At 53.5% G+C, this 15587-nt stretch overlaps 1 protein-coding gene across 14 annotated transcripts in view; it reads right to left on the minus strand.

Moving 5' to 3' along the window:
• PRDM15 (PR/SET domain 15) overlaps positions 1–15587 on the minus strand; it is an 80663-nt gene that overhangs the window by 13995 nt on the left and 51081 nt on the right. For all 14 annotated transcript variants that reach the window (XM_054468602.2, XM_054468601.2, XM_054468606.2 and 11 more), the window contains 8 exons: positions 14750–14917; positions 12548–12642; positions 9885–10016; positions 8472–8606; positions 7632–7795; positions 6688–6767; positions 6174–6293; positions 2219–2350 (listed from right to left, as the gene is read on the minus strand). In XM_054468602.2, the coding sequence (XP_054324577.2) occupies positions 2219–2350; positions 6174–6293; positions 6688–6767; positions 7632–7795; positions 8472–8606; positions 9885–10016; positions 12548–12642; positions 14750–14917 (1026 nt within the window). The remainder of the gene's footprint in view (positions 1–2218; positions 2351–6173; positions 6294–6687; positions 6768–7631; positions 7796–8471; positions 8607–9884; positions 10017–12547; positions 12643–14749; positions 14918–15587) is intronic.

Here is a 15587-nt window from a genome sequence, read left to right on the forward strand (position 1 = left end):
AAGGGAGGGGCCTTAACCCCCTAGAGCCTCCCAGAGTAGGGAGGGTCCCTCCCCAGGTCCAGGGACAAGACCAGGAAGTGTCACTGTTTTGTTGCTTGTTTTAAGGACACTTTTGATTGACATCAAACTCATAGACAGAAAAACACAAATTGTAAGTGAGTGTGTAGCTCAACAAATTTCCACAAAGTGAATGAACAAAACAACCAGTTCCCTGATTACTAGGGAAAAAGAACCAGCATAGCCATCATCGTGACAGTCCCAGGGTCAGGAGGTGCACGGCAGGTGGCCTTGTGGTGGAAACAGGTTTAATTAGAGCCCCGGGGGAGAGGCGTACAGATAATCCTGTTAAAATCTGTTATTTTATGGATGAGGAGGCTGAATCTCCCAGGACAGTCTGTGGAACTTGAGAGGGTGAAGATGAAAAGGCCAGCCCTTAGCGACTCTGACTGAGAGCGTCTGGGAAAGAAAACCCAAGCCTGGTCTTTAGACAAAGCCTCTCAGATGATTCAGGACATCCAAGAGCGAGCATCCCCTACAGACGGCTACGTGAGGAAAGTTTAGAGGACATTCCTCAGAAGCTAAAGGACCCCAAAAAGACACCCCAAAATGCTTGGAGAAACAAGACAAGCTGTGGGCCACTGCCCTGAGGAACGGCCACCGCCCTGGGAACAGCCACTGCCCTGGGGAACAGCCACTGCCCTAGGGAACGGCCACTATGGGGGATGATCGCCAGGGGAGAACTTGGGAGTGTGTTTGTTTCACCAGCCCAGACACCTTGCTCTGACAGCTGTCAGCGCCCCACCAGGCAGCACAGGAACTGTGCTCCCCGGAGCGAAGGGAAACGTGTGGCACTTAATTACGTATGTGGTCCACACAGAGGGAGACAGGGAGGAGGCCAAAGGTGGACCAGCTTCCTCCTGGTGCAAGTGCTCACATCAGCTCACGTCTGAAGGGCTCTGGGGTATCAGGGGCAATGGCCCTGCTTGCCTAAATAGGGCAAGCAAGAATGGAGTCTACTGTCTGTTTCACCCCAAAAACTGATGGGGAGGTGGACCCTATGAATGTCCTTTAAACTAAAGTTTCCCCTCAAAATGGGAACAAGACAAGTAATTTTTAAAGGCACACTTAACTCAGTCCTGAGGGCTCACTGTGGAGCATGGGACAGAGGCCACCACAGCCCAGTGAGCTGGTGGGCGGCAGGCAGAGTGTGGGGTGTTCTGAGAACCCAGATGAGGGCATGCGGTCCAGTCCTGGGGAGCAAGAGTATCCCAAAAAAGGTAAAGCATATACTGGATAGAGATTCCCCAGGAGAGATGGGACAGTACACTTCCAGAAGTCCAGGGGCAGAGGAGGCCGGCATGCCCGGCCAACCCAAAGCAGACCCGTGTGGCAACGCGCGCCCCCCTGGGGAGCAGGGGAGGAAGGCAGGCAGGTGAGGCAGGCCAGATGATGGCAGGACCCAACATGCAGTTGAGGGGCCCCCGGGGAGCACTGAACAGGCTCACGCCAGGGAACTTCATACTGAGACACAACTCCACCACTCAGGGACAGCCTCCTCTCAATTCTGATGTCTCAATTTTCTCTCCACAAGCACACACACACTCGCCCATACAGAAGCATTTTATGAGAATGGCCTTGTATTAGCATTGCGCAGGATGCTCTAGTGTTTTATAAGAATGCCTTGTGTTAGTGATTGCGCAGGCTGCTCTTTGACCTGTCGCATCACCGACTCCTTTCTGTGCACATCAGCGTAGTACACACATCATCCGAGCGGACACCTTGCTCTTTTCTGGATGCACCATGGCTTAGCCATTGCCCTACCGAGGCCACGTCTGACCTTCCAGCGCCTTCCCTAACACAAAAGATGACAAGCAACCTTGCATGCACATCCCTGGCCCTTGTCTGGTCGCTATTTCTTGTGCACATTCCTGAGGGGGAAACAGCTGAATGGGAGGAATATTTAAAGACTGACCAGTCTCCCAATGCCCGAGGTGAGCTGTGCAGCATGCACTGCGGTGACAAGGCCCCTGTGGGAGGGGGACCTTTTGAGATACACAGCTGCTCACCACGGCCCCAGGAAGCTCTCTTGGGGAACCCAGCACTCACTGGGAGTCACAAAGAGGAATGGTCTCGAGGCAGTTCTCTCTTCTCCCACAGCCCACGTGGCTTCCCTACGCAGTGAGTGCCGTGGCTGGCGCGGCCCGGGCATCGGACTCACCCGTGTGCCGCTTGCAGTGCTTGAGCATGTTGACCTTCTGCGCGAACCTGCGGTGGCACTCCTTGCACTCGTACTCCTTGATGCCCTTGTGCAGCTTCATGTGGTGGCGCAGCGCGTGCTTGGTCTTCATGCCTTTGAGGACACAGCGAGTCAGAGGCAGTCACACCCCCACGCAGCCCACCAGGGGGACCGTGCCTGAGACCCTGGGGCAGGCACAGGCAGCGGCTCGTGTGGTACTGGTGAGGGTGTGGGCCGGCCCCCGAGGATCCCGGTCAGTCCACCAGTGGTGAGACCTGGGAAGTGACTGGACCCAGAGGCCGGGAGAGACTGACTGCAACATCAGGTGCACTCACTCTTGCCAGGGCCTGGCCAAGCCCTGACCACGCGAGCAACGCTGGTGCAGTGGGTAAACTTCCCTGCGTGCCCACAGCAACCCAGTGGGAGAATTCGGTGAGAGATAGATTAATACAAGCATGACTAAGGGTTCCCTTCAACCTTGACAATGTGAGTGGTGATTGGGATTCGGACACGAGATGGTTTCAAGAGTGGCTTTCAATCTACCTTTAATTTAAGAAGCCAATCTTAAGAAGCTGAAATACTCCAAAGCCTCACTCACACAGCCAGTGGAGAGAGGGTGGCCCTGGCATAGGGGCTGAGTCAGAGGGTGTGGTGCGCTGGCAGGGACAGCACTGTACAAGGCCCTCCGCAGGGGGCACAGGCATGTGCGGCTTGGTACACCTGACCGGGAGGCTGACACGCACCAGGGCACAGGGCAACCCAGCCCAGAGGCAGCCTCCCCACCCCCGAAGAGGAGCCTTCACTGTGCCTGGCCAGGGCGGTGGGCAGCCTGCACTCCCAGGCCACCGTGTTCCCTCCACATTTGGGGAAGAACTACTGAGCCTGAACACAGCTTTGTCGTAAGCTGGTCAATGGTTCCCCTCCGATTCCACCCTCACCAGATGCAGGGGTGACCGTACACCAGCTCCTGCCAGAATTCTAAAGGCCGGGCCAGAAGACCTCCCTGGCTACGAGAAAACTGCGCGGCTGGGCCAGCAGGGGGAGCAAAGGCCCCGTGATGAAGCCCGCCGCCAGCACACACAGCTGCAGGGCTCCTGGCCTCGAATGGGGACGGCACCTGCAGGCCTATTACCAATGACCGAAGAGTGATTTCACCTGAAAAAGTTACTTTCAAATCTTTTTGATTAAAAAAAAAAAAAGAGCGCCGGTCATTGCTGACATGCCCAGACCCCCGCACTTCCCTCTTCCTGCTTCTAAAATGAACATATTCCAAATTTCAAAACTAATGCACAGTCACAGAAAAACCAGAAAATACAGAAGAGGTGGCATCTCCACATTCTGACCTCCCCACCACAGCCAGCGTTGGTGACAGTAATGTTTTTTCTTCCATTTAACAAAGAAAATCTGCCAACAGTTTCAAAATAAACACGACTGCCACACAGAGGAAATTTTAAAGCTTGCTCTACTGGGATTGTGATTCAGTCCATTTACAAATTACCAAGGGGAAAACTGATGTTTTTTAAATACTTATAATTTCTAATCCTGAACAGGGGATGCCTTTTTTATAGCTTTCAACACCTGGTGTCATATTCCCACTGGCCACACTAAGTTCTTGCAGATCATTCCTCAGTAGTTCAAGGCCCATGATGTGATTCTGAACAAGACGTTTTCCTCCACACACACAGAAAACCTACTGGCTGGGCCCCCGCCCCCACTGCAGGTGACAGGCTCTCACGACTAACAGCCTCCCACTTGGTCCCCGACACTGACTAAGTCCCTGGTTAGGGCTAGAATTTCTGGAAAAAAATGTAAAGTAATAATATGCAACAGTGTTTCTTGCAACACTGTAATAATAAACGACTGTAACAAAACAACCAGAAACTTTATAAAATAAAGGATCTGGTTATATGAATCCACACGACGGAATAGTACCAAGGGTTTGAAAAATAAAATCAGGCAACATTTACGTGTTCTGATATAAAAAGATCTCCAAGATGTATTTTCAAGTTAAAAAAAATAGCAAATTATCAAAAAAACAAATGAGCACAAGCATGTGCCGGTATGTACTAGCAATTGTTATATGACAGCAAGATGACAATACTGAAATTTGGTATTCTGTAAAATAAATCTGGCAACTAATGTATTAATGCCAGCATTTAACTATTCAGAATTCACTTTAAAAAACCATGCAACTAAATAATTAATACATTTCAAACACTAAAATGTCTACAACATTATAAAATGTGGCTTTATCCCACACCCCTCGACTCCCAGGGCATCTGGTGGCATTTGGGGACTCGCAGTGGACCCAGGTGTGGCTCCTCTCTACCTGCCTAAGAGGCCCGGCCCTGAATAAGCCCCTACCCCTGCCCCTCCTGTCTCTACACGCTACTCAGGACCCCTCCAGCCAGGCCCACCACGCTGTCTTAAACATTTTACTTCTTGGGGGCATTGGGGAGGAAAGGGGAGGAGCAGGTGGTGAAAGGGGCTGGGAGCTTAAGGCAGACGCGGACAAAGAGCAAACCAGCCTGTCCCGCTAAGGCAGGCAGACACTGCTACTGACATTCCGTTCAGAGAAACCACTGCAGTGGCTCTGCGAGGACTGGCTGGGGTTTGAGGGGAGAGGAACTACGCCACCTTCCAGACCCGTTTGTATTGTTTAAAAAATATGTCTTGGCGAGGTGCATGCGCCGTTTTTTAATAACCACCCATGTGCCGTCCGTGCGCACAGGTACCCTGGAGGAGAGGCAAGAGCCTGTGCTGGCCTCTGAGGTGAGGAATAGAGGGCCAGGAAGTGGGGAAAGGAAAGACCCCCCTTCTGGCCTTTTCTGCAGGCAGTTCTTTAAGGCTTTGACACGCAGCGTTATTCTACGGGTGCTCATAGGGGTCACCCGGCGAGTGCAGTTCATGGAGCTCCTGTGTTTCCATCACACTGTCACCGTGACAGCATGAGCAGCGTCGCCTGAAACAGCCCAAGACAGACCTGCCGCTCCAAAACTTTTAGGAAGTTGTTTTTTTAAAAAAAACAGGGATGGGTTAAAATTCTGACATGTACTGGAATTATCTTTTTATTTTGCTTACTAATTTGAGACATTTTATTAATAGGTTTGTTATTAATGAATGTTCTGCCGTTACAATGAAGATTCCTCGGCCGTGGTGAATTCCTCTCTCACCACGCAGCCGATTCTAGTCTGCGTAGTGAATACGCTGAGGGTTTTGCATCTACTGTCGGACCCCATGGTGGCTTTGGGAATCATTCTATACTTTAAACAATTAGATCTTGCATTATTTTCCTACTTTTAAAACGATTTGTTTGTGCCTTTAAATTTATCACATCTTTCTGCTTTCTGGACTACTTGATTTTTCTTGCAGATTCCTGATTTAAATCCTACCTCATGTCCTTCTTTCCTTTTAAGTAAGCAACTGAAGCCTATGGGCTTCCAGGGCCACACTCTGGCAATGCCTCTCGCACTATGGTCCATGTGCCAGTTCTCGGTCACGTCCCCTTCCAGAGCCCTGCAGCTGGGCAGCCTGGCCTGTGGCCCCGGCGCCCGCACCCACCTTTCCCACACTCGGCCTGTGGCCCCGGCCCTCACACCCACCTTCCCCACACTCCCAGTTCTCGCTCATGTCCCCTTCCAGCACCCAGCAGCCGGGTGGCCTGGCTCATGGCCCCGGCGCCTGCACCCACCTTTCCCACACTCGGCCCGTGTCCCCGGCGCCCGCACCCACCTTTCCCACACTCGGCCCGTGTCCCCGGCGCCCGCACCCACCTTTCCCACACTCGGCCCGTGTCCCCGGCGCCCGCACCCACCTTTCCCACACACGGCCCGTGTCCCCGGCGCCCGCACCCACCTTTCCCACACTCGGCCCGTGTCCCCCGCGCCCGCACCCACCTTTCCCACACTCGGCCCGTGTCCCCCGCGCCCGCACCCACCTTTCCCACACTCGGCACACAGGTACTCGCGGACGTTGTCGTGCACACGCATGTGCTCCTTCAGCATGTCCTTCCTGGCAAAGGACTTCCCACACTGCTCGCAGGCGTGGCTCTTCACACCTGAGAACACAGGCATCCGCAGCTCAGAGCCAAGCAGCTCCGACCTGCAGTGGCTGCAAAAAGGATGCACCAAGGAGAGGGGCCCAGCCCCACCAGCAGCTGGAAGCACAGTAACAGGGGTGGGGTCGCCTCTTCAGCGGCCTCCACAGAGCCCTCCCGGGGATCCTGTGACTCCAGTAGATCCCTGAGGACCTGGAGGGGTGAGGGGGCTGGGGGCGCTGGGCTGTGAGTGGCAGGGCTGATAAGGACGGGAAAAGCTGGAGAAACAGTGGAAGGCACGGGGGAGGCAAGATGCGACGGCTGTGTGTATAGAATACGTGGAGACCCCCCGGCATCCCTCCCTGCCAGCCCCCTCCAGCGAGGGCCGGGACCCCGCATCCTGACAGACACGCACCTGTGTGGATGAGCTTGTGGCGCTCCAGGTTCCCTATGCTGTTGAAGATCCGCCCGCAGATCTCGCAGGGGTGGATGTACCTGAAACCAGAGACAAGCTCAGGATGGCCGCACAGCCTCGGGGCTCCACGGCAGCGAGGGCACTTTCCCCAGCACCTTCATCTGCAAAGGTGAGGCAACAAGGTGCCACGGGGATGATAAAAGCAGCAAATATTTGAGCCTCTGCCACGGGCTGAATCGTAACCCCCCAAATTCCTACATTGAAGTCTTAACCCCAGCACTTCAGAATATGACTATGTTTGGAGATGGGGTCTTTGCAGAGGTGATTACATGGAAACGAGGCCATCAGGGTGGTCCCTGACCAATCTGACCAGTGTCCTTATAAGAAGATGAGATTGGGCACAGACACGCACAGTGGAACGGCCCTATGAGGACACAGGGAGAAGACGGCATTTACGGGCTAAGGAGAGGAGTGTCAGAGGAGGCAGCCCTGCCGCCACCGTGACCCCTGAGCTCCCGCCTCCAGGACTGAAGATGGTAAATGTCTGTTGTTTAGGCTGTGCCGGCTGTGGTTCTTCGTTAGCACCCCTGGACGGGACTGTTTAGTCACTCACTCAGCAGACCGCATGGGTTATGGGCTGTATGTCAGATGTGGCCTGGCATTAATGAAACCTGATTGTTGCAGGAAAAAGCCTTTTGGGGCATTCTGTAGGCAGGGCAGGAACCCCGCTATTTTCCTGTAACATGGCCAGCTGGTGCCAGGAGACTATGCGGAAGCACAGGATAAACCCCAGCCCTGCTGCCCCCCACCCAGCCCTGGCCCTGGGACCCAGAGGACATCACTTGTTCGAAGCTACAAATGGCTCCTTAAAGCAAGTGTCTCTTTGCAAGGAAGCATATCCCCTCCCTCCTGACACAACCCGGGAGCCCCTGACCAGGCCTCACTTCTGCACGTTGGGGTCCGGCAGGTTTTCACGGTGGATGACCATGTGGGCATGGTAGGTGGCCTTCAGTGCGAAGCGCCGGTTGCAGATGCTGCAGCCATAGCCCTTCTCCTTGTGCACCTCCATGATGTGCTTCAGGTACTCCTTCCCCCGGCCGAAGGTGAGCTGCGGGCCAGGCGGACAGGGCACTGCTGACACCCGCATGAGGTCCCTGGCCCTCTTAGCTAATGAGGTCGTGTCCACAAACCAGGGCACCCGACACGCCCTGAGAGCCCATGACTCATACCATGGCGGAAGGGACTCTCAGAGGCTTGATGGGGAACTTTTCCGAAGCCATAAGGCCTCATGCCCAAAACTCAAGAGCATGGGTCTCCTTGGAAACAAACCACCCTCCTTTTTGGCAAGCCCCTTCCATGCACAGGGGAGGCCTCGTGAGGGCTTCAGGCCTGAGCAGGGAGGAGGAGGGGGAGGGGAGGGGGAGGGGAGAGGGAGAGGGAGAGGGGAGAGGCGCCCCAGCCTGCAGCCAGCACAGCCACCTTCTAGGAGGCCGACCCCCACACTTCATGTGTATTCCTGAACCGTGTCACAAGGCAAGTTCCTGGAGGGCACCTGTGAGACCCACATAGACCATCCCTGAGCACTGAGGTGACACGGGCTGGCCTTCCCAGGCACAGGTGATGGACAGGCACCCAGTCTGCAGTAGGACCACTGGCCTGAGCCTTTGGGGAGGGAGGGCTGCTTCTGAGATGCATGAAGGTGCCTGCTGTGTGGGGCCCACAGCCTTGAAACGACCACCTTCCTTTCCAGACAACCCAGGCACGGCGGGGCAGACCCGCCATACCTGGCACCGCTTGCAGCTGTACTTGTGAGGCTCCGAGTCTGCGCTCTCGTCAGAATTGTCGTCGTTTTCTTCCGAGGAGATCCCTATCTTGCCGATAAACTCTTCCCTCTGGTGGTCATCCATCAACGCGATGTCCTGGAAAACAGCCACCACTTCCGGTTTCTAACAGTGCAGCAGACGCTTCACTCAGTTATCTACACCACAGGGACGACCAATCATTTCCCCAGATGCAGAAGAAATGCCTCTCTGATGCCCGTGACGCCCTAACGAGCTACACTTGTGCCCCTGCCCATCCCAGCTTGTCCCCAGGGGTCCCCACCTAAACGCCAAAGCCGCCCTCGCTCTCCACGCCGCCCGTGGCTTCCTCTCACACACGCCCAGCAAGATCCCAATCTGTGCCGAGGGCCAGGCACTGCTGGGAAGTCCCTGGAGTGGGTCTCCCATACCACCTGTTACTTCTTCAGTTCTTGATCAGCGCTTCTCTCACCCTTTATCACACCCTAAGTCCTCCCTGCTCCCAGGGCTTCTAGTCCGTTCCTCTCTTTCCTCAAAGGTGGGGAGGGACACAAATGCCAGGACCGGGCTGGGAAGCAGCCACGGCGGGGGAGCAGTACTTCAAGCCTGGCAGTTGGGCCACAGGAGGTGAGGCCAATGCAGCCGCAGAGTTCATTTTGGAGAGATGAAATGTGACCAGTTGTCAACTATTTGAGGATGCTGCTGTGGTCTGAATACTTGAACCCTCCCAAATTCCCATGTTGAATCCTAACCCACCAGGAAATGGTACCAGGAAGCAGGGTCTCTGGGAGGGCATTAGGTCATGAGGCTGGAACCCTCAAGATTGGGATTTGGGGTGGGGCGTGGTGGCTCATGCCTGTAATCGCAGCACTTTGGGAGGCTGAGGCAGGCGGATCACTTGAGGTCAGGAGTTCAAGACCAGCCTGGCCAACATGGTGACACCCTGTCTCTACCAAAAATACAAACATTAGCTGGGCATTATGGCGGATGCTTGTAGTCCCAGCTACTCGGGAGGCTGGGCAGGAGAATCACTTGAACCCAGGAGGTGGAGGATGCAGTAAGATCTTGCCATTGTACTCCGGCCTGGGCGATAGAATGAGACTCCGTCTCAAAAAAAAAAAAAAAAAAAAAAGAATGGGATTTGGGCCCTTATAGAAGAGATCCCTACCCTTCTACCATGTGAGGACACAGTGAGGCACCATCTACGAACCAGGAAGTGAGCCTCGCCAGACACCGAATCTATGGGGGCTTTGAGGTCCAGCCTCTAGAACCGTGAGCAGCACATGTCTACCCAGAAGCTGCCCCGCCTGCAGAACTCTGCTATGGCTGACTGTGACAGATGCTGGCCTGGGGGCCTGCCATGAGCATGCCTGGGTGAGGGCAGCACGCGATCGACACCTTGAAGTGGACGTGGATGTGGTCCCTGAGCACATCCACACGGAAGAACTTGCGCCCGCAGATCTCACAGGTGTACTTCTTGTCGCCGTGGGTGAGCAGGTGCTTGTTCATATTGCTCCGGCAGGAGAACACCTGTGGCAGAGGAGCCGCATGGTGAGGGGCTGCGGCGTCTCGTGATGGGAAGGAGCCCCTCCATCAGGCTCCTCCGGGAAAACCACAACCCGGGACAGAAACACAGCACTGTGCTCCAGGCCGTGCATCTCAACAGTTCCTCAGTGTGCGAGAGATACAAATAATCACTGACGCCAGAATAAGGGTTACTTGCTGAATTGTGTAAACAGGTGCTTACGTTACAATAGAAAATTGACCATTTCCTAGTCTTTATTATAAATGTTAGTTCAGCTCCATTTTTTTAGCTCATTTAAATATTTCCCTAGGATGGACTACCAACGAACCAGCAAATCACAGAAGTACCTGCAATTTTCTGAAAGGAGATATCAAAGAAGAAAGCTAGTTACCCCCTTGGCTTTTATACTGTGTTTAATGCACATTCACAGTGTCTGATTTCCTGCTCTTTCCAGCCTGGCGTGATGAGTGTGGAGATGCACCCATTCATCCAATACCCATCCAAGGGGGTCACCTCTGTGACCAGGGCTGGGGGTTGGCGCTGGGAATATGGTGGTCCACATGACAGATGTGGCCCCACTGGCACAGAGCAGTGGACAAGGCTGGAAGCTGAGACCACTGCTAGGGCCCTAGAAACCCCAGAGCTCCACAGAACTCTGCGGGTCTCTATCTGGATGGCCATTCCCAGTGGCCAAGTAACCCGGGGTGTGACCTCCTAAAGTTCGCGTGATGCCCACATTGTCAAGAAGAGAACGTAAGAGATGAATGAAAAGGAATGAGTGATTCGCTAGGGACAGGATGCCGGCATCTCCAGGTGACATCTCTTTCCAAGATGTGCAGATGACTCAGGGGCTGACAGCGCTGTGCCCCATCCCAGGGATGCTAGGTGGGGCAATGCGACAGGGTGAAAGGTGAGCAGGAGAGGACAGAGTCTGCAGGTGTTATGGTCTTTACAGGGAAGACTGGGCTGAAGATGACAAATAACTGGAAACAACAAACAATTCAGTCACACAAACTACAGGCTATTTCATACCTGCCTCAACCCTCAGTGGGTATTCAATAAACACTGCACAGAATAAAAATGTGTGTGGATGTCAGGCACAGAGCTGGTTTTGCACATATGATCTCTCAACAGCATGGAAGGCACTTGGGGCCGGTACCCGCCAAGGGGCAGAGGTCAGTGGGCAGAAAGACTGGGGATGGGGGATAAGGGGCACAGGCTTCGCCCACCTCTGCCCTGTGCACAGCTGGCCCAGCTCGCAAAGGCACTCCAACTCACCTGCTCTACCCCAGCCCTGCCCCTCCAGCCCACAGTCCGGGGCCTCACCTGGACCCCCAGCCACACCCCCCTGCTCACGCATTTGCTCAGGCTCACTCTGTGGTTTGAAAAAAATCAGGAAATTTCATATAAACACTGAGATTCCCGTTTTCTCTTTAAAAGGTCAAAAGCTCGGTGATGGTGCTGCATGCTGGAAGGCAGGACAGCGGGGACGGTGACAGTGGGCCTCCTGCAGGGGCCTGTGCTCCCAGCTGCTGAAACGCTGGATGAGCATCGCTCCGGGGCTCACGTGAGCTGTGTGTGGCTGGGGCACCCTCCTCTCGGCGGCTCCTAAAGCCAGTTGAGCGACGTGCTGGAGCTGCTGGGGCCCAGAGCCCACTTGGAAGCCACTCAGAACCCTTAATCTGCAGTATGAGCTTTGCATCCTGTGAGGGACAGTTCCTAGGCCTCTGAGGACAGATGACATCTTATAGTCACCTGAGTGAAAGCTAAGTAACGAAGAAGTGACGCCACCTCCAGTCATAACCAAGGTGCTGCTTATGCACAGAACTTGGGGCCACGGCAGCCTGACAGCTGTGAGGGCCACAGCATGGGCCCTGGGCTCTCCCGGGATGGGCAGCGTGTTTGCTGGATGTTTAGGATCCAGCATCTCTGCCAAGCAGCCAGCTGCCTGAATCCTGAGCTAGTGCCAGGATGGCCCCCTCACCACGCAGCCCTCGGATGGATGTGCTCCCATGGATGACATCACCCTTTCCTCTTTTGGGCAGCGCCAGGCATCCACTGAACGTGCCTGGGAGCACCTGCCATGGGATCGGTCATGCTCTAACTTACAGAATGCCAGCCACCCACTGCACAGAGGAGACCGGTGCTGACAGGCAAAATAAAGCCACTGGGTCCCCCTGCGTCCTCATTCATTGTGCCCCAGTCCTGACCACAAGGTCACTGTCTCAACGATGCTATACAGGAGAGTGGAAGCCAGGGAGCAGCTCAGGTGGAAAATCATGGCAAAGAGGAAAAGAGGCTGTCCAGGAAGAACCCTTCTTTCTCAGCCCACTCACTGGAAACCCATCTTAAGTACCAAAGAAATCCAAATGGCAAGTGTTTAAAATGGGTGGACACCAGTTTAAGACAACCTGAGCACCCATCGTTACCCCCCAAATCTTCCCTGCAATACTCTATAAGTACAGCTCATAGAGTCTTAACTGAAGAAAATGATGTGCTTTCCATCCCAGCTTCCGACATGGACTGCGAGCATTACCTTGCCACACACCGGGCACCCGGAAGGCTCCTTCTTGTAGCGGACCAGGTTCTCCCCGCCGGCCTCCAGATCCTCTCGCTTCACTCGCCGCACTCCTGAAATTGCCAACCCCACCAGCAAGACAGTGAATACACACAGAACACGTGAAGGTCCATCAGATTCCACTTCAGCCAGCGTCCTTTCCAGCACATGGGAGGCCAGGGCTGCCCACAGTGGGGACAGAAGTGTGGCGGTTTAAGTAACATCACTTGCACACTGTTTGGCATCAGCACTAACCACCATTCCTGAAGCAGCCCCAGGGAAGGGAGATGGCACAACATACATGGGATCTGCAGAGACAGTTCTCGCATCTGAAACGTTTGGAAATACAATGGCATCGAGTGCTAAATGTTCCTAGGTGGCAGAGCTATGATGAGCTCCTATGGAAGAAGGCACTTCTACTCCATCTAAAGGCTCAAAGCCAAGTTATGATTCTTATAGATGGTGAAATAGGCATTTTCTATTTAAAAGATACTAATATTCATCTCTCGCTAATTAACATTAGTCAAATACATCAAGCTGGTAAATAAAACCTTTATGGTTTTGAGGCATATTGTTCCAAATTGGGATCAAGACAGACTTTTAAATGTTCATGCAAAACAGGTAAGTTTTGACCAAATGAGAGAAGCCCACTTCTCAGGATCTCTTTCTACACTGCCGATCCATTCTGGGAGCATTCCTGCCTGGCCAGGTGTAAGTGCAGAGCTGGATTTAAAAATGCTCAGCAAGCTGGACGTTGGACAAACGGACCGTTCTCCAAAGGCTCCCAGCGTGACAGACACAGGAGTCTGAGGCGCAGCTTAGACTAAGCTCCGATATGAGGGACAAATCCATAAAACAGTCACAAAAACATGAGTTTACTCCTACAGAAGACGACCCGAGTTACATTAAACTGTAAAATGCAACCCAGCTACACTGTGTCCCTGGAAACAGCTGACTTCTGGCAGCATCCACAGTTACTGGCATTTATGGGCACTTGCCATGTGCGGGGTCCTGTGCGAGAAGTTTCAAGAGCAGGGTCTTGTTCAACCATCACAGCAATGCTAGGGGTTCAGGTCTGAGTACTGTCTCCCCTGTATAGGTGAGAAAACTGAGGCACAGTAGCTTGCTAAAGGCTACCCAGTCACTAAGTGGAGTCCAGGTTTGATTCGAGAGGCCCTGAGTATACCACCCAAGGAACCACAAAGAAAAACGTTGTGGGTCTTTATGAATCAACATGAAGAAAAGAGTCAAGCAAAAAAGGAAAGTGCTAAAATGTACACAGGATGCAATTCCAGCCTTGTTTTTTTTTTAAAAAAAAAGGGACGAAGGCACATGTGTATGCCTATTTGGATGGACATGGTTATACTTCATTTTTTATTTTTACATATATTTTTTGAGACAGGGTCTTGCTCTGGAAAGCAGTGGCGCAAGCACAGCTCACTGCAGCCTCGACCTCCCAGCCTCAAGCAATCCTCCTGCCTCAGCCTCCTGAGTAGCTGGCACTACAAGTATGTGTCACCATGCTCAGCTAATTTTTTGTAGAAGCAGAGCCTCGCTATGTTGCCTGGGTTGGTCTCGAACTGCTGGCCTCAAGCGATCCTCCAGCTGTGGCCTCCCAAAGTGCTGGGATTCCAGGCGTGAGCCACCATGCCCAGGAGGGTCCTACTTTACACAGGACTTTCTGGTCTCACGTCTTCTTTTCAACAAGCATATGCTTCATTTGTAATTATAAAATAATTTTTTCCAAATTTTAATGAAAAGGTGTTTGAAGGGCTGCTGCTCTTAGTTGCTCTTATAATGGTTTTTCCCACTTTCTGTCATATTGAAAGCATTTTTCACAATATCTAGTATCTTTGAAAAAACACTTCTAATGACCGTAAAACACTCAACCCTACAAATCGTCCAGTTTTCTTAGCTCCTTTCCCAGTGTGGAACATTTAGGGTATTTCCAACTGTTTCTCCCTGCGCACAGCAGGTCTGACACCTGTGTCTCAGCAACTTGCTCTCCTGAGACAGGTTCTCAGAAGAGGAGGAGCCCATCGGATGGCGAGCATTTCCAGGCAAAGGAGCAGGCGGTGCTGAACTGCTCCCCAAAGGCCTTGCTGACTGCTCCATGCCGCCCTGCCCCACCCCGCAGGAGCTGCCTCTCCCCGCCCGCAGCAGGTGCGCAGGCGGCCTCACCTTCCAGGTGCCGGCGCTGGTGGTCCAGCATGACGTCCTTGCGGTAGAACATCTTGCTGCAGACCTCACAGGCAAACTTCTTGTCGCCGTGCTTCTTCTTGTGCTTGGAGAGGTTGCTGTTGGTGGAGAAGAATCTGAAACACATCTCACATTGGAACGTCTTGTCATCTGTCCAGAGAGCAAACAAACACACAACGATTTTGAGGTAAATAACATCTCACGCAGGCACGCACGCGTGGCCTGAACATCAATAAAGCGCAGGTGACGGGCATGAGAGTCACGGGGACGCGTGGCCAGGAAGAAAACAGCACCTGTGTGTCACACACTGTCTACCCCAGGAACTCACGATGCAGAGATGGGAACCCCAGTGCTTGAAAAGCAGACACGGAACTCACCTTTCATCACCAAGCAACGCCGGCCGCCTCCCTCCCAGGCCACCCTGTCCCACAGCACCTGGGGACGATGACTCCACTTCTGTCAGGAAAGCTGCCCAGTCCAAAGCTTCCCCTGGGCCTGCACCCTCCATCCAGCATGACTGACTGACACACAGAATGACCTACCTACCAACCAACCAACCATCCGACCAACCAACCACCCGACCAATGTGGCCGCCCCTGCCCCCAGGATCCCTGGTGTTGGCCCCTCCCAGACTCCTTCTCCATGGGCAGGCATCCATGTGCCCATATTCCCCCCTCACCCAAATCCTCCTCAGCACACACACAATCACACACCACACAAATACAAACACACTCAACACACACACCCCACACAAATACACAATCACACACACCACATACACACGCCCCACACAAATACACAATCACATACCACACACACA

Source organism: Pongo pygmaeus, chromosome 22, assembly GCF_028885625.2.
Source record: "Pongo pygmaeus isolate AG05252 chromosome 22, NHGRI_mPonPyg2-v2.0_pri, whole genome shotgun sequence".
NCBI lineage: Eukaryota > Metazoa > Chordata > Mammalia > Primates > Hominidae > Pongo > Pongo pygmaeus.